Raw genomic sequence first — 19728 nt, forward strand, 5'->3', positions numbered from 1 at the left:
CTGGCCTCTTCACTGAGAACAATCGTAGAGGACATAACCAGTTATAATGGGGAGAATTCCCTGGAGTTTTGTAAACTGGAAATATACACTCACAGCTCCCAACAGAGTTGAACAAGCGTATGTGACACCCAACAGCAGAAGTTGGCCATTATTCTGTAGTATCTTATTAGAAATGAAAACTTGATACTTACTTCACTCTGTATATTATGAGCATGCTTTGCCCGCACCAAGTCCACGGTTTTATCTGTGGGGGTCATTTTGCCTCTAATGTTATGCACATATGCATGGCGATAGACAGCCTAGGAAATAAGAAAAACCAGTTAGCCTATTGATACCATTTCATGATAGGTGTTTGTCTAACCCAGCGGTAATCAAAGTTGGTCACGACCCTGTTTTAATGGGGTCGCCAAGGCCCAGTGCCCGAGGGCTTCAGGTTATAGGCTCCCTCCTGGGGTCGTATAGTAATATTTGCTGTCAGAAGGCGATCACAGTACAATGAAGTTTGAGAATTCCTGGTCTAACTTATTGTGGGTCAATTAGTGTTTGCAGGCTTAACAGGACCATCTTTTGAAATATATGGAAGGAAAAAGCTTCACATTCAGGGTATGTCCATGTAGAACATGCTTGCCATGCTGCTGAAACCAGCTGTTGCCTAATATTCTATTGATGGTATAGCAAAGGGTGGTCGTGGACCAGCATGAAGTGATTCCAACATGTCATTAAATGTTACATTATTGGAATTATTGAGACATGATACATATCATACAGGGATGAAATGTGGTATAAATACTTACATCGCTCAGATTCTTGCCACTAATGACATTCTGGACATAATAAGGAGTGTCAGTGATCATGGTGTAGTCATTCTTCATTGTCTCTGCCTTAGATTTGTACTTAATCTGCAGAGAGAAAGAAAACAATTTGATTTTTGTAAGTCTGGTTGTTTAATTAAACAACTTGCCTATGCACAATGTTAGTAATTCAGTAAAGTAAATTATATTTAAGCAAAAAGAAAAGAAAAAAGTACTCAGGTGAGACATTTTACCAGATAAAAACAGTCATAGCACTGCACTCGGGGAACTTTAGAATACTTCAATAACACAACATTAGAATACTTCAATAATACTTCAATAACATAACTATTCTGTCATTAATTATTTGTATGTACCATATAAAACCATGAGCCCCAAAAATTCTAAATAAAAACTCTTGAGGAGATGTGTTCTTTGTAATCAAAACCATTATCTACAACTACTTCAACTGCTTAATCCTCAGCTAATAATGAGTAAGAAAACTTTGCCTTAAAAAAAAATTGACTAATCAAATCAATGACATATTATTTCAAGATTGTATGAATTTTCATTCAGTGCTGCTGTACAGAATACACAGCACAGTGGCCCTGTCACAGCTTCCAGGGAGCCCTGAGATAAGTGCTACCCAGAGCCTACACCTCTCACCCGTTCCTGCACCCCAGCCCTGCCCTGAGCCCCCTCCCACACCCAAACTTCCTCCTAGAGCCCACACCCCAACTCCCTGCCCCAGCCCGGAGCCCTCTCCCACATCCAATCAGTGGCCCTGATTCAGTAAAGCATTCCCTTTACAGGAGAGCATCTCAGCATGTATATCCCACTAATGTCAATGAGGCTTAAGCACTTTTCTGAATAGGCATGGACTTAAACAAATGCTTAAGTGCTTTCCTGTGTGTGGGGGTGGGGGCGGCGCTATGTGACAACACCTAATTATTGCAAATCAATAAAATTTAAAGAACTCAACCTGAACATTTCAGTGTAAGGAGGAAATGCAATGCCCTTCCAGGCTTCGTCCCCATGGTATTTTAAAGAGTGAGACTAGATGTGAAGCAAACTGAAAAGCAGAACCAAACTAGAGACAGTTCAAACTTACATCACTGCGAAGATCATATGCGTGTTTGGCATGCAGAATTTCAGGAGTATCCCAAACAAAGCAGCCAATGCCTTTCAACCAGTTGAGGTCATCCTTGTATACAATCTAAAGTATTACAGAAAACAAGGAAGTGTTTGAGAATTTCACTACAGCTTAATCCCTTAGCTACATATTAACCCTAGATGGCAGCTTTCAATAGTAAATATCTTTTCCAATATTCTGAAACTAATTTGCCTGGATCCTGGTACAACAAGCGCTATTGGTCCTTTCAGCTTTTAACTGAACTGCAGGTGCAGGGTGAGGGAGCCTATACAATTAGAAGTAGTTTGACGGGAAGGCTTTCAACTAACCTGTATTTTGCATAATGATGCATTGCTGCCGAAATGAGTTATAGACAGGGCATTTCAAAATCCAGGGAATTTTGCCAAATACAAATGATTAGTGTCTCTCTCAGATTCTGGGCATATTTTTTTTTTCAAAATCTGAGTGTTTTTTTTTTAAGGAAATACAACCAAAACATACTGTAAAAAATCTAAGCAACTGTGTGAAAATTTGTATTTTCTGAAACTAAGCAGAAAACACAAATCTTCCGAGAGATCATAAATCTGTGCTAATGCAAGGAATTCTCACAGTCCCTGTTTCCAGCTGCTATACTTATCAGTATGAAAGACAGTAATAAAAAGAAAGAAGTACTGAAAAAAGACTGCAATTCTGAACTTTGTTGGTGTGTGTATCTATTCTGTAGATGAAATTCACTTTACCTGCATATAGACAGAGTTACTGAGCTGCATCCATCTACTGCCTATAAATAACACTTGCATGTTCTGCTGCGGCCACTGGATTTGCAGAAACACAGATGCTATGGCCCTTCCTCTGGCCTGCCCCTCTATTGGATCAATCATGGAGAGCCTTTTGCCGCACGGGTCAACCCATCCGGGGCATCCAAATTTCCAGAGTACTTAGCACTATTGATTAATTACTCTGGGTAATTTATAAACATAACATAAGAAAGAGTTTGGAGAACTGCCTGATCACTAGACTTGCAGTGCTGTGGTCTGATGTTTATACGAGGGAGAAACCAGACTGTACCTGTTCAGCTTGATCTAAGCTAAACACCTGTGGAATAAGCAATATTTTTAAACAGTCTTGGACAGCTGTTATGTGTGGACATAAAACAATGCACAAATATTGCAAACTCAAGACATTCCAACATTTTTTCTGCAACACAATTTCAGAAGCTAACAATAGAAATCTTTTTGAAAGTTGAACAGTGACATAATATAATTTGTAGGCTTACTTCACTGAGCTGGTCAGTGACTTTTCGAACATGAGCGTTGATCTGAAGGTCTGGTAGGCAGGTCCACTCATGGAGATGTAGGCGATAATCAATTTCACTGACTTTTTTCTGTGTGGCCCTAGCAGCTACAATGTCTACCATGTCTGGAAGAATGTGGATTTTGGCCTTGTTCTTTTCATAGACTTCTTTGTACAGACGCTGTGAAATTAAAATATTATGTTAATAATGGGAGAAAAGAGTGACACATCATTTTAAATTGTTGATTTTCTTATGCAACAGAAGTTAGAACAAGCACTTTCATGTTATAAGTAGGGTCTTTAACATGGTAGTTTTTGTAGGGTAGACCCTGTTCTACAGATACACTACCAAAGGCTGTAGCAGAACAAAGAAAAACATATTTCTATACATATTGGAGAAAGTTTAGTAAATATCAATAGTTGCCACACACATATTTAAATATGAAATCTTGATTAATGTATGTGGTTGCTTGGACTATCAGGAGAACTGAAATTTTAAAAAAGATCCTTACATCAATGTTAAGCTTGCCAACTCTAAGGCATCTTGCTGTGTTGGGATCATCTTCAACGCTTCTGGGTAGAGTGTAAAGTGCTTTAAATTTATCATATTCTTCCCGATACTTGACCTAAGCAGAGACAAGGAGATAAAATGACTTCCTCCAGTAAGACAACTACATTTTTAGAGCCAAATTCACTGGTGACTGAAGTGGGCACAACTCCTTTGAAGTCAGTGGAGACTGAAAGCAGGTCAGGGCAGGGTCTTGTTTTCTGTTTTGTCAGGTGTACCTATGATGTCATATAGATAACGACTACATCCAGAGGAATTTTGTAAAATAGCAGGAATAAATGAATTGATAAATTTATTGTAAGAAAATAATTCCAGCTCTCTATATTTACAGAGGTCAATATAAAAATGTTCAGGAAGGGAACTATCTTTTATGGGTCTCAGTTCAGCAAAGCAGCTAAGCATGTGCATGAGTCCATCCATATTCAGCACATGTGTAACTTCAAGCACATGTTTAAGTACTTTGTTGCATAGGATGGACTGCTGAATGAGGCCCATCTAGCATAGGTCTTGTATAGTGATTGTCAGGAAGAGCTTTCCAACAGTACCGCAAAATGTGAATTTTCCTCATCAAAAGATTAATCACAGAACTATGTCTTTAGTTCAACCTGTGTGGTTAAATCCACCAAATGTAACAGTATCTCAAATTCAAATCTAGCCAGAGGTTTAGATCCTGTTGTCTTACATCTAAAAATTGGAAGTATAAAAAGCAAAGAAGTTGCTGAAAGCAAACTTTGGCTAGGGATATAAGTCACCAATCTTTTATTGAAGTATTTGGTAGAAAGATTGAGAAGGGTGTTGTTTCAAGCAAGAACCAGGTTGTGGTCAATAGATAATAAGGCTGCCAGGGAAGAAGATATTACTTGCATGAATGACTATGTACCTACTCATAGACACACATTTGAAATAAAAATAAATAGTAATATTAAATTTTTGTACAGCTGTACTATGTAAATACAAAGCAGAAAAGGGCTTTATTGCTAGCATTAATGAGCTGCAAAGATAGAGAAGCTTAAAAGATGATGTTCACTTACAATACTAGCATTATGCTTCAGCTCTTTGGCACGAGACAGAGAGACGGAATCAGAGGATAATTTGTAACCAGTGGCTTTCACTTTATCCCAGGCTTCCTTGTACAGGTTCTGAGTGGGGATACAAAGATCTCTGAATATGGTTTTCAAAACTCTTACGTAATACACAGTATAGGAAAGCGTTCAAAATCCTTTGTATCTTAACTTAAACCTCGGCAGACCTCTGAACTCTTACTCAAGCCCAGTAGACTGAATGCTGGTTCAGAATAATCACCCACCAGGTTCAAAAGCTCATTCCATGAGTGACAAAAGCCACTGTTCATCCACTGGGGCCCAGTCTCCTGCAAGAATTGGTCCCCAATTGTACTTTGATACAGGGAATCAGCTTATCAATACACTGTATTTTGCCTAGCATCGGGAACTAAGGAGTTTGCAAAAACAAAATAAATCCCATCACACTAGTTCCTTGAAAGAAACAAAAGAGTTAAAAACACTCACATTGCTAAAAAGATGTTTCAGATTTTGGGTTCTTTCGTGATCCACTGTTTCCACCACAGTTGTATATTTGTCCTTAATTTGGTGATAATTTTCTTTATATTTCACCTTTAAGAAAGATATAGTGATTAATTCACTGTGTTTTAACTATCTGTGGGAATGGGGGAAAGCTTCTGGGTGGAAAAAGGGGAATGACTCACCTCACTAGCATGGATGCCGCTCTGGACCGCAGTCACATAAAGCGGTGTATCGGTAACGGCACTGTAGTTCTGCAAATTCTCTTTTCCTGCAGCTGTGTATTTCAGCTAAGAAAACACAGACAAAAAGTGTTCTGAGACTAACTAGACCTGCTTCTCTAGCAACTTCATCATGTTTTCCAGGTCCATCAGCCATCTATTCCCTTTGTTAAAATAGGCCTCTATGCTGTGTATTATAATGTTTATTCCGAAATGTTAACAGCAAGAAGTCTTGGGAGCTGATCGCTCCACATGAAGAAATTTCAGCAGTGGAAAGTCCACATCCAAGCAGACCAATCTCGCCATCTTCAGATTAAAATAAACTTGCTTGTTCAAACTCTGTTAAACTGCTATCCTTTTCAGTTCTCCTTGGTTCTCTGCTTTTTTCAGTAGCAGGAGGAAATAATGATGTCTCTATCAGATAAGCCTGGAAGACTACATTGCATCTTTTTTATTTTGCTGATCTAAAGCATACTGTACAGCATCAAGCCCTGCTCGCAGCTCTGGTGGTGCAAACCCCAAGGAATGTAAATGAAATAAAAATGTGGCCCACTATCTCTTCTTATTTAAGGAAGATTTGCTTACTTGGCTTTGGAGATCATATGATTTCTTAGCATGCAGGATTTGTGGGGTGTCCCAGACATAGCATCCAAGTCCTTTCAGCCAATTTAAGTCATCTTTATACACAAACTGTAGAGAAGAAAAACTAAATCAGTTCCCAGAAAATGTGCACCCTATCTGAAAGGTGGTAACTGCATCCTCCCCATATCAAACCCATGTCTCCCACATAGCAAGGCAGAATGCTACTCAAGGCTGTGACCCAGTCTTATTCACTGATTAAAATCAGTTTTGAAAGTTTATATCTGAGAATGAAGGAAAGTGTTTAATAGCACGGTTAGTCTGTGTTATTTTCAGCTTTTTCTACAGGAATTAATATGAGAAGTAAAAGTAACACAAAGTGGCAACCCACAGCATGTAGAGTCAGATTATTCAGATGTAATCAGACCTCTTTAGGTAAAAAGGACCATTTCATATTGATTTAATAGTACAATTATATGGTCAACTAAACCAGTGCTTTCCAAACTGTTTGGTCAGTTGTACCAGTGTACTGGACTTTGATCCCTATCCTTGGTGCAGCACCCAAAGGTGGAAGGCACAGGTAAACCACTTTTGCACTCCTCTGATTCCAGGAGCTTCTGGGAGCTGTTTTGGCCCCGGTGTAAGTTAGAGCAGTCCAAAGGGAGCATTATGATGCCTGAGGATCACTGCAGTGCTTTGACCACACCTTATATTCCCAACATGCCAACCCTAGTGGTTAGAAGCTACTGGCATGCTTGCGCAAGTCAGGTTTGTGTGTTTCTGTAGGACCTTACCCAAAGCTCACTGAAGGCTAGGGAAAATGTGGACTCCAGTGGACTTGGATTAGGCCTGTAAATCTTAACTTTTTTCCAATTTTCAAACCAAATAATAAATAACAAGTTCACGAAAAATCCTTTGAGAAATTGCTTAAAGCCCCCCTGAACATTATGGCAGATTCAATTAAATGATGTTATTAAGCAATTTGGAAGCACAGTTAAGTACATTGTTAAAAAAAAAGTCATTTAGCCAGAAGGCTGTGAAGCTACCCGAACTTGGAATGACTAAACAGGGTACATACATCACTCAAAATCTCCTGGGCTTTCTTGGCTAGAACAACATCATTTTCTTCAGGTGAACAATTCCACTGGTGGAGGTAGGTTCTGTACTCAAGATCACTGAGGATATATTGACACTTTTTAGCCAACAGGTGATTCAACATGTCACTTGGAATATGGACATTTGCCTTGGTGTCTTCATAATTCTTTCTGTAGGCCAGCTGGAAAGGAAGTATGGGGGAGAGGGTAGAGAGTAAAAATGTGTATTTTTCAGGCACAGCTCTGACTATAAACAGAGCTATCTCACAGGGTCTAATCCAGCACCTTTTCAACTCAGTGGCAAAACTCCTGTTGATTGCAGTGGGATCAGGACTGAGCCTATAATGCTGAAGAAATACTTAATAATTAAATTAAAATGTTTAAAATTAATTCTACTGGACTGCTATAAGAGAAGGAGTGGCCCTTGTCCTGTTAGATTCACACAGCTGGTTAGAAAATGCATGAGACTTTGAGGTAAAAGCAGTCCTAAACTCCAGCTATGACTTTTAATCTATGAGGCCCGGAAAACAACATTTCTTGTGGTCATGAGCACTGTTTTTATTCTTCATCAAATCTTTTATTAACACATGGCTAGCTAGATCTCCCTGTCTAACTGTATGCACAATATTAGTGACTACATTTGTTTGTAACTGTATGTGTGCCTTGGGAGGTTATGAAGTGGTGAGGTAGTGGTGGTAACAGATTGACCATTATGTATATCACTGTCTAGTTAACTCCCTGCTAGACTTAACAGGCCTACTACGTCACGTGCTGCTAGCTAACACCTAACTCTAATCAGAATCCTCTAGTAAGCTATGGTAGCTTGAGCAATACAGTACATCTCTCTGCTCAGATTTCACACAATGGCTACTCCTGAGGGCATTCTGTGCCAAAAAAAAAATTATGCATCAAAAAATTCTGCGCACAATATTTTAAAATTCTGCAAGTTTTATCTGTCAATAAATATATGCAGAGGCTCCAGCATGGCAGTGGGGAGCAAAGGCCACTGGCTGCACGAAGGTGGGAGATCACCCTGCAGCCCCTCGACCCCCTGGAACATGGACTCAGTGGTGAGGCTGCACCCGACACAGCATAAGGCCTGGGCCTGCCCTAGAAACATGCTGGAGCCATGCCCCTCTGCACCAGGTGTGAGGCAGGTAGGCTCAACCAGGCAGGTCCAAGTGTGGAGGGGCTCAGTGTGGGGGGATCCAGAAGTGGGGTGAGAGGATTCTGTGTGGGACAATCTGGGTACAGGCAGCTCAATGGCGGGTCTAGGAGTGGGGGGATCTGGATGCACAGAGGCTCAGTTGGGGGGGGGGGGGTCCAGGTCCAGGGGCAATGGGTCTCTGCAGGGATGAAGGTTGTTGGGGCTCACCCAAGGGGTCTGGGTGTGGGTTCTCAGCAGGGGGGTCTGGGTGCTGGGGAAGTGAGGCTTGGTGGAGTGGGGGTCTGGGTGTAGCTAGTTGGCAGTCAGTGGCATGGGTCTGGATGTGCGGGCTCAGGGTGATGTAGGAAGTGGGGCATCAGGGTGGGGGGTTGAGTGCAGGGAGCTCAGTGGGGGGTGGTCTGGGTGCAGGGGTGGAGGTCCTAAAGCAGGGGGTCTGGGTGCAGAGGGGCTCCAGATGCAGGGATTGAAGTTCAGTGGGGTGGGATTCGGGTATGGAGGACATGGGGGGTTCTGGATGTACCAGGTGAGGCTTGGCAGGGGAGGCTGGGTATGGGCGGTCTGGATGCACAGGGTTTGGGTAGATGGGGGAGTAGCTCCCTGAACAGTGACTCCTCCCCACCACACCTGAGGAGTGATGGGAGGAGGAAGCAGTGGAGGATGCTGAGCTTCCTGCAGCTGGGGGAGTTTTCTGGAGGTGGGTCTGACATAGCCCCAGCCACTCCTTGTAGGAGAAGAGGAAGTCCCAGCCTCTCCATCCCAGCTGGGATTAGCAGCTCATCCTGGCTCCGGGTAGGAGCCACTGGCTGGGGTGTCCCCAGCCCCACAGTGATTTACCTCTCTGCCGGCTGCTCTGGGTGTCTAAAACATTGCATCTGCGCTGCAAGGAAGTGATGCTTGACTTTTCTTGCAGCTTCGCTGTCAGAAAGTCATTTTCTGTGGGGAAGCAAAGAAATCTGCGGGGGACATGAATTCTGCACATGCGCAGTGGCACAGAATTCCCCCAGGAGTAAATGGCAAACAGTAAAAGCTTATGTTTTTTTCTATTCTAATACATCTAATCTTTCATTACCTCTCCTCTTAGTTTCCTAGTTTCATATGTAAGTGTTTATCCCTGGCTAAACACCCATGGCTCAGAAAAAGATATGCAAATATAAAATAATGTTTTGATTTCATCAATACAGTAATATTAGCTAGATGTTAAATCTTAAAGGCCTTTTATGTGCAAATTCCTCATGTGGATGGGATTGTAGGATCAGAGTTAGGCACACACTAAATATGGAAAAGAGAAAATATTGCAAGAAAAAACCCTCACCGCACTCCTTAGTTTTTGGAAAGCTAGAGAATGAACGACACTGGGGAATTCGGAGATATGCTTCCCAGCCAGGTAATGGCCCTTCTGCTTCTCATAGAATTCTTTGTATTTAAGCTGCAAAACATTCACATGGAAATTGTTGAGATCATTAAAATAAGCAATGCCACAAAAAAAAAAGATATGCAGGATATAATTAAAAGAAAATTCATACTAACCTCACTGTTAATATAATCAGCATGCTTAGCTCCAACAATAGGGATGTACTCTGGAGGCAAAGTGTAGCCTATAGCCTTACCAGTTTCCCATGAATGCTTATATTGTTTCTAGACAAAGAAAACATATATAGATTTTGATTAAATGTACAGTATATTTTCCAGTAAACTTACCCACATTAGCAAAATATGTAGAGTCAGCTTCTTCCCCTCTTACTGAGTAGTACCTTACTCCACAAATGGCCCCAGGGAAGTCAGTGGGATCACTCACCAAGTAAGGTGTTTCTCAGTGTGAATAATGGATCATAATCTCTGTCCCAATACAACAAAACACTTGAGCACAAGCTTAACTTTGCGTTCATACTTGAGTAATAATGCTTTCCTGATTTGGGGCTATGGCCTCTAATATTTATATCCTCCTTTCATAATTTAAATGGGAAGCCTGGTATAAAAGCACTACCTGGAATTGGAAGAGATGTATATCCAGATGTATGCCTCACAAACCTGCAAATCTGCCAAGTCCTATTATTAGAATTTATTTATGGTAGCCCCCTCTATGTGGCAGGTGTTTTCCAGACAGATGTTTAACATGTGTTAAATACGATAAACATAATTTAGGGCTGGACTGTAAAACCTTTTCTCATATCAATGAGCAATTACTGACCCCGGCAGGTATAGTTACTCACCCATTAAAGTTAATGGGACTACTCACATGAGTAACTGCTCAGCAATGTGAATAAAGGGTTCACAATCTGGCCTTTAAGCAGTAAATAAAACTAAGTTTCATCAGCAATATATCCAGATGTTTCACAAAATCTAAAACATTTTTCTACATGCAAAATATGTGTAATAATAATACATATTGCCGGTGTAGAGCACTTTTCATTAGTAGATCTCAAAGCACTCTACAAAGGAAGGTAAGTATAGATGGGACACAGAAGGGAAGTTACTAGCCCAAGGTAACTCAGAAGGTCAGTAGGAAAGTCAGGAATAGAACTCAGGTTTCCTTAGTTCCAGTTCAGTGCTCTATCCACTGGGCAATTACAGTTAACATTAATATATAATAAAATTAAGTTCAGTCAGTTAGATATGCTGTTTACCAAATCTTACATCGCTATAGAGCTTAGACATCTCTCTGGTGTGGTTCAATGCTGGAGTGTCATCAGAACCAATAAAGTGGCCTCTGTCAAGGTTAAATGTTTCTTTGTATTTCAGCTAAAGAAGAAAATAAAGACTGTGTTAATGACTTTTAGGAAATGAATTAGTTGATTGGTCTGCTTGTGAGAAACAAGCATTTTTACCCATCTGCACTACCTTATCTGAATTATGTTATATAGTGCATACCAGTCACTCTGGGACCTAGGTAAGTATCATCATAATGGTTCATCAGAAAATTCATAGATTACTCTAAGGATATGAAAACTCTTGATCTGCAGAAATATTTTAGTAGGTGTTCTGTAAATTAAGCCAGTGTACTATACTGGCTTCACCTAGAACAGGATTTTTTAAAATAATTTAAGCCAAATGTATAGCGACTATGATTATTGGAGATCTTAAATGCAAAATGTAATGGTACAGTAATATTGTGTTGCTCACTTATTTAACACTTTTACCAAACAAAACTGCTGCATTAATATATTAACTGTAGACCCCATTCTAGCAGTAATAATCAAGCCATCTAATAATTTTGCTAATACATTATTATAGTTTCCAAAAAAATAAGGCTTACATCACTCTGATTGACAGAGTTGATCTTCGCCAAAACAACGTCCGGAGTATCAACCACACTTGTGAAATGGGAATAGTTATCAAGGGCTTCTTTCGTATAGGCTCTCTGCAAAAAGAGTTGATAAAATCTTCTTAAATACCATGTACGGAAATAGGAGGGAAACTTGTATTTGTGAAAACTTTCACTCACCTTATTTATTAACTCTTGGGCTTTCTTAACTTTCCTATGTTCCACTGAATCCAAAGGAATCCACCCACAACCCCGGATCCATTCCAGATCAGATTTATAGATATTCTGAAAACAAATGCAAAGAAATACACATATTATATAGACAAAAGCATGAGTTAAACTAAAGAGAAATCTTTCATTTTTTTAAGTTTATGTGGTACGGCCATGTACATAAACCGGCAAAGAGTCAAAATCATGTAATATAAATAAGGGAAATCACTTACATCACTCTGTAGATCATAGGCCTTCCTTGCCTGGATGCAATCATTCTGGTCAGGGTGACACGTCCATTCGTGCAGGTATTGCCGATAATCAATATCACTGACCAATGTCTGGCATTCCTTGGCCGCCAAGATTGATATCATATTCACAGGAATGTTAATATTTGACTTTGATTTGTGATAAGCTGATTTGTACAATCTGTCATTCTGGATCTTGCCTGCATGCTCAAACCACACCAGCTTGGGATCATCTCTCATACTGGGAACACCAACATAGTGACCTCTGTGATTAACATACTCAGCTTTATATTGCAGCTGGCAAGGGAGGAGAAAAGATATTTAAATGTCAGCACTGAATACTGACCTGAACACAACTGAACCTTTTTCTTCTCTTTCTATCCTGTAAACTCTATGTTTTCTTTAACATCAGGAATAAATGGAACCCTATTATATAGGCATTGTGCTGCTAATTACATCTCAATTTTCAGTACATTACAGGATACATATACTATAGGATGAGGTGAGTGATAATGTTAGGATATATATTCCTTCCTCTTTAATGGCAATGCAACCATCTAGCTTAATTTTCTGCCACATTTTAAACAGAGGATACAGCAACTTCTTCAGCACAACTAGAACACCTTGCAATTACTTTGCTCACAATTGCATACAACCATAGCTTTATAAATAGCTTGAAAAAAAGAATTTGAAAATTGCATCAATAGTTTGCCAAGCTGTATTTAAAATTCTACTCTGAGCAATGTTACTTGTTTTATTTAGAAATGTGCATATTCAGCTATCGACAAGCAATCACGTAATTGAGTATGTGTTTTATGCCAAAATACTTGAGGTGTATTTGATTTTACAGAATGTTCATGACAAAGTCTCTTGTACTCCTAAAGATGGCCAACAGAATTCCACGCATGGCACTACAGGAAAGGATGTATGGGGAAAAGGATAGCATCTCTTTAAGGAACAGGTTGGAATCTACAACCTGGAGATCATCATGGAGGCTCCTCCCTGAAGGGCTCAATTATATAAATAAGAGCAGGAGGGAGAGAAGAGTAGAAGCCAGACAGACTGTAGACAGTGGCAGTTGCTCTCTCAGGGACCAGGAGACAAGCCTAACCTGACTCAGAGAATTGGGGGAGGATTGTAAATGTGGGCAACCTAAATCTGAGGCTGATGAACTGTTTATTAGAAGGGACCATGGTGTCTGATTAATGTGTGTTGGCTTCTCCTTGCCCTGGACTGAATCTCCTGCTGCTCTACTTGGAGGAATTAAGGTGGGGCAAACCTGCAGTGCTACAACAGGCCTTCACCTTTACACATTATCACAGCATTCGCTATTCTCTTGGACCAGATTCTGAGGCCGTTACCTATGTTGACTTAAAGGGGACTATTCATGGAGTAAGGTGACAAGGAGAGTAAGTGTATCAGAACCTGGCCCTTAGCCAGAAATACCCCTATATTAAATAAAACAAGGTTGATACTAGAGACAGCTAGAGGGCAGTGGGCTGGAGAAGGTCACTGAAACAAAGCTAGGGGCTGGCTCCCACTGAAGCCTTTTGAATATAAACTGTTGAGGTTGCGGGTTTGCAGGCCCCAAGCTGTCTCCTGCTGAAGTCACGTGATTACCTCACTTTGGACATCACCAGAGTGCTTGGCATGACGAAGCTGCACAGCATCAGGAGGTAAAATATAACCAGTAGATTTCACTTTTTCCCAGCTTTCCTTGTATAGGTTCTGTAGGAAATAAAACATGAAAGAAAGTTAAAACCAAGAATAAAACCACTATAACCATTACTCCTTCTGTCGATATGTGACCATATAAAATATTAGAAGCTGAGATTCTGACTCCAGGACATTCTTAGAAAGACAATCAGTCCAAATATTATACATTCTCCTAGTAAGTTATTAATGTGACTCCAAATTGTCAGATGATCAAGTATTTCCAGGTGGTGAACACATACCTGGTTAAGAATTCTGGCTGCCTCTCGGGCCATTTCTTGCTGTGGCGTGTCTGTTAGAGTATAATTTGACTTGATGGCATTCCAGTCTTGGTGGTATTTAATCTGCAAAAAAGGATTTATGGAATAAATGAATTATAAGGTCATCACAACATTTAGAAAATGTAACATCAAGACCACAATTATACATATTAAATGATTTATAAGGATTATTACTGTCGACTTTTTCAGGCCCAAATTCACACAAGACACCCAACCACACAGACAGTCATTAAAAAATGGAGGAAGTTATGTGAGAAAGGCAACTCCAGGATCATGGTCCAAAGCCATGTACCTTTGGAGGCATGTTCCAGTTTGTACTGGTGCAGAAAATAAAATGCTGATATTGGCCTATTCTCTTCCAGTGAGAGGCACATTGAATAAAGAGTGCATGGGCTCATATGCTGACCTTCAAAACTGTCAGAAAAAATGACATTCTGCCTTCTCATAACTTATTCTAGCTATAAAATGCCAGTTTCTGTCCTGGCTGGTGAAGGGACTGTTGAGTTTCTCATATTGCAAAGTTCACAATGGTTGGGAGGGAATCACTCTTCCTCAGAAGCTAGTGCCTTTCAGCACAAAGTAAGTGGATGAGTTCAACAATACTCACATTAGTCCCACAAATTCAAGGAATCCACAGGTATTGAGCCAGAATGAGGTCTGGATTACCTTTTCTCCTTTTAAAGACAAAGCCTTGCAGATACATTTAATAGCCCGAAAATAAACCAATATACTTACATCACTCTGAATTTCACCACTTTGTTTTGCGGTGATATAATCAACTCTGTCAGCCACTGGAGTAAACTTGAGAGTTTCAGCTTTTGTGCGGTACTTTCTCTGTAAAAGGGCAAAACAATGGAATTATAATCAAATTGTATTACAGTACCTCCTACCCAGATAGAACAATTCCATTTAGAGAGAGAAAAAGAAAAGCTACATGGAAGACCAGAATTAATTTACAAGCCAATGCAAGACAAATATAGTGGAAAGTTCCAGCTTTTTTATTACAAAATTTACAGTAAAAGTAAAATGTTGATGCATTTGCAAATTACAAATACATGCAGTTAGTAACATACTTGTGAATATTTAATACTTATACTTAATAATTACCTCATTCAGGAGATCTTGGACATGCTTGACATGGTTGATTCCAACAGAGTCATTTGGCATCCACCCAATTCCACGTAGCCATTCCAAATCAGATTTGTAAACAGCCTGTGGAGACAAAATAGAATCCATGTCTTTAATTTGACTTTTCTGCTTGACACGGTTAGTTTCATAAATAATAGATCTGACCCTGCTCGTCTTTCACTTCCATTGATTTCAAGGTGAACACTATTGGGCTTAATATCAATGTGATCTCTAAGTTCACCATATTTTGAACGTGGTATTAAGTCCAGTAAGTAATTAAGTTATACCAAGTTCCATAATCTATTTCACCAACTACTTATATGTAGTGTTCTTTAATAGTGTTCTGTCTTTTACCATTCAAACCAGAGAAGCTAAATATTAACCATCTGTACCCTAAACATGTTTTTATTGTAAACATTTAATTCATATGAGATCAATACAGTTTGTTATTAGATGGTTTTAAATGTCTAGACACTGGCTGTCCATGGCACCAAAGCAATGCATGTAATGACCAATAAACGCACAAGATTAACTGTATTCCCTTAGTTTATACTTTCCAAATTATAATAGTAATATGGCACCCCAGGTAGAAATAAAGACAATTTCAAAGCAACTCTTGTATTTCTCAAGTGGTAAACATCTTTCTGCCTTTGCATTTATACAATATAAGACCATCTGATACATGCTATTGCTATGCTCACTCAGCAATTATCTAGTTTTTATGTCTTAATGCTTAATTATTGTATGTAGTGTAGCTGTAGCCATGTCGGTCCAAGGATATTGGAGAAGTGGCTCAAAAAGCTTGTCTCTCTCATCAACTGAAGTTGGTCCAATAAAAGATATTACCTTGCCCTTTCATTTTAAAATTAATGCGTTTATATTTACAGAATTACAGTGCCTGTGACCCAATGTTTATCTCAAGTATTGTGCATGTCTGAGTTTGAATGTAAGATCTTTTATGGACCCCGTCTTTTAGTTTGTTTGGTAGAGAGCTATATGTGCTACAGTAGTAGTAATAATAATGGCATAAAATTATATATCTACTAATAAAAGGCCCAATCTAACTCCAATTCAATTAAGTAGAAAAATTCCTGTTAACTTCAGTTAGAGCTGGAGTAGACCAACGTAGAGAAGGCAATATTACAGAAGACAAAATATGAATATTTGTTAACTCACATCACTTTGTAGTTGATACGCTTTCTTAGCCTGTATGACGTCATTCTGATCTGGCAAACATGTCCACCGATGCAAGTAATTACGGTAATCAATATCACTGACCAAAGTCTGACAGTTTTTGGCTGCCACAATGGGAAGCATGTCCACTGGTATACTGCACTTTGTCTTCCACTTCTGAAAGTGTTTCCTGTACTCTAGGTCACTATGAAGCTTGGCTGCATGCAGGGCCCATCGTATTTTGTTATCTTCTCTTGCACTTGGAGTCCCAACATAGTGTCCTCTCTGCTTCTCATGATCTAATTTGTATTTATACTGGATACAGAGCAAAGACCACCATGTAAATTACTAACATTTCTGAGGCTTTAGAAATGGTTGTGAAAATCTAGAAATGCCCTCTTTCCATACTTACATCACTGGCAATTTCTCTTGAGGCTTTGGCTGATTTAATTGGGATGGCATCTGCCCTAAAATCACAGCTCATCTTCACTTCATCCCAAGCTTCTTTATATAGTTTCTGTGAAGATAGAAAATTAGCCCATCATTTTTCTAGTACTTTCACATTTGCAATCAATTAAACAATTGTGCATTTAAAGTAGTCACATTAAAAAAATTTCACTGTCACTTATGCTTGTGCATTTTTCAGCCCAGCTCTGAAGTAAATGAAGTCGTCTGTTCTTTTACTGCAAATACTATGCGGTGCTTCCAGTACTCTGAAGGTATAGCTTAAGGAACTGCAATCAGCACTGAACTAAAGTGAGTTTGTAAAGATTTAGGAGAAGTTTGTAATTCAATTTTCTTAATTCAATAAAATGTGTGGCTTCAGTAATGCATTGTATTGCTAATATTTAATGTGATAGCGGGAAATTATCATGGGTAGCATTGTTAGTAGCTGTTACTTAAATATTCAAAAAAATTGTCTAAATACTTTAAAAACTATATTCGTAGTGGGGAGATGTTCAAAGCATCGCAAGAGGATTGAACCTGTGACTCTCCCGCTGACTTCAGTGGGTATTCACATGGCTAAATCATGTGTTTTGAAAATACTGTAGAATCTTAAAATTCAGAGGATACAGATAACAACTTATAGAAACTTAAGAAATCCTATAGATATACTTACATTGCTAACATGAATAGCATTCGCCCTGGCTAGGTTGATTTCAGGTGTGTCTGGCGTCATATGGATCGTAGTCTTGGCCTTGTCCCAAGCTTCTCTGTATTTGGACTATGAAAATAAAAAATGGTGAGCTGACATATATTGGGAATATGTCAGTCCTTTTGTATAACTTCACAGCACAGTGGGCCAAAAGTCCACCCAGAATTATGAACACTAAAAGTCTAAACTTTTGGAATGCTTCTAAGGTTAATTTAAAATACAAATAATTAGTTTAACATTTTAGCAGCGAGGTTTTCTTTAATTACATATTGCACTGAAATAATTTTATATTATAAGCATGAAGTAACATACGAGGCTGATTTGCACAGCATTAGTCTTAGCAAGGAGAACATCTGGAGTGTCAACAATATTGGTGTATTTCAAACTTTCTACAGGTGTGCGGTACATCTTTTCACTCAGGATGTCCTGGGCATTCTTCACTCTCTTCACTTCCACAGAGCCACTTGGCATCCATCCAATGCCACGCAGCCATTCCAAGTCAGATTTATATAAGGCCTATGACAGATAAGGTCAGAGAGGAACATAACTGTCATACGTAATACTTTCATTACTTTAATCCATACTAAATAATGAAGATGGGTAGGAAAATACTAAACACTCTGGAGCTGGAGACAGAACTCTCTTTTATTGACTTTTATATAAAGTTATTTTATACTATTGACAGGGTAGATTGGTTTAAACCAAAGTGATTTTAAGTCAGTGATTTTAAATCACCAAGAGGAAAACCTCAATTTAAATAATCGATTTTAATCAACTTTTCCATTTGTCTTTCAGCTATTATCTAAAGAAAGGTAAATTCTCATTAACTGATATAACCATTCAAACATGTTGATTTACAACTAAATAGAGCCTTTACACTAGATTTGGAACATCTTTTTGCTACCTACGAGCGTACACTATAACTATGTACATTTATTTAAGCAGTTATATCTTAACATTTTCAGATTCTTAAAAATTTTACATTTTTAATATGTTAGAAAATGATGAATGATATATTGCTTGATTACTTGATAATTAACTTTTTGCTCATGATTTGTGTCAAGCTGCATTAGAATGGTAACTGGAATTTAATTAAACACATAAAAGAGCACATAAAATTTATTTTTATTCAACAAAACAACCTTAGATGTCATGTAAATAACCTTTTCATATCAAAACATGTTTCACATTTATAACTAAATGATTTACTAAACAGAGGAATTAACTACAGTCAGTGAATTAAACTGATTACTTCAGGTCAGCCTGGAAAAATTTTCAAATATGCCTGGGTGCCATACAGGATCAAGTCTTTAATATACTACATGACCTCTTGTGCCAAATTTATAAAGCTTGACCTCAAAAGTTACATACTTTCCCCCTGATTATTTCTTTATATAAAAAAGTAGTCTTTAACTCAAAGTTTTTGATAGCGTTTCATGGATTCAGCATATTCATTATTTATATAAATGTTTTAAGAGATTATAAATTTAGGCCTTAATATATTTTGTATTAAATTCAGATTTCATTTTAAACAGGTATATTTTTAAAACAATAAACCTACTATAATTTAACAACAAAATCAAAAAATCCAATTTAAATTTAAAAAATCATTGATTTTTATCAACCCTGCAGTAGTATACCGCAATGCAAGGATCAGAATTTGTGTAGTTTGCCTCCCAGGTATGCACTTAGTTAGAATGCTGGGCAGAAACAGCTTCTGAGAAGAGGGTTTTTGTCAAGTCTCTCTCAAGTGACCATATGCTGTATGGCTGAATAGCTTATCCAGAGGGAAAGCCATCACAGTGCAAGACCTTTGAAGGTGGTTAGTGAAGTAAAAAGATACTCAAAGAGTCCTCTCCACAATATGTTTGTAACTTAGCTTTGAACAACCACCAAGATAATTTACCAGCCCAGCTGCAAAAACTACTTTCCCGCCTATCACCATACTATTGGATGAAAAGGAATAAACTAATGATGTTTGCAGAATAGAGGGCCTGGAGCCAGCCAACTTAACCTTAAAAGTAGCTGAGGAGTGGGTGGAGCCAGATGGGAGATGTATTGATCCAGACTCCAGAATATGCTGATTTGAAACGTAAACCTCACCTGGGGTAAAATATTCCCTCTGGTGCAGCTACTCCCATGTACACTGAGGGTTTACACTGCATTTCCTATG

General features: G+C 38.8%; 1 protein-coding gene across 1 annotated transcript in view; it reads right to left on the minus strand.

Moving 5' to 3' along the window:
- The window catches only part of NEB (nebulin), a 194586-nt gene that overhangs the window by 57277 nt on the left and 117581 nt on the right, over window positions 1-19728 (minus strand). Inside the window, exons 88-111 of the mRNA XM_043525557.1 lie at window positions 17868-18071; window positions 17520-17624; window positions 16812-16916; window positions 16403-16714; window positions 15206-15310; window positions 14834-14932; window positions 14060-14161; window positions 13725-13832; window positions 12090-12401; window positions 11827-11931; window positions 11638-11742; window positions 11019-11123; window positions 9912-10019; window positions 9697-9810; window positions 7201-7398; window positions 6129-6233; window positions 5508-5612; window positions 5311-5415; window positions 4816-4923; window positions 3729-3842; window positions 3200-3397; window positions 1903-2007; window positions 795-899; window positions 192-299 (exon numbers count right to left, since the gene is read on the minus strand). Coding sequence (XP_043381492.1) covers window positions 192-299; window positions 795-899; window positions 1903-2007; window positions 3200-3397; window positions 3729-3842; window positions 4816-4923; window positions 5311-5415; window positions 5508-5612; window positions 6129-6233; window positions 7201-7398; window positions 9697-9810; window positions 9912-10019; window positions 11019-11123; window positions 11638-11742; window positions 11827-11931; window positions 12090-12401; window positions 13725-13832; window positions 14060-14161; window positions 14834-14932; window positions 15206-15310; window positions 16403-16714; window positions 16812-16916; window positions 17520-17624; window positions 17868-18071 — 3240 coding nt within the window. The remainder of the gene's footprint in view (window positions 1-191; window positions 300-794; window positions 900-1902; window positions 2008-3199; window positions 3398-3728; window positions 3843-4815; window positions 4924-5310; window positions 5416-5507; window positions 5613-6128; window positions 6234-7200; window positions 7399-9696; window positions 9811-9911; window positions 10020-11018; window positions 11124-11637; window positions 11743-11826; window positions 11932-12089; window positions 12402-13724; window positions 13833-14059; window positions 14162-14833; window positions 14933-15205; window positions 15311-16402; window positions 16715-16811; window positions 16917-17519; window positions 17625-17867; window positions 18072-19728) is intronic.

This window comes from Chelonia mydas, chromosome 11 (genome assembly GCF_015237465.2).
Source record: "Chelonia mydas isolate rCheMyd1 chromosome 11, rCheMyd1.pri.v2, whole genome shotgun sequence".
NCBI lineage: Eukaryota > Metazoa > Chordata > Testudines > Cheloniidae > Chelonia > Chelonia mydas.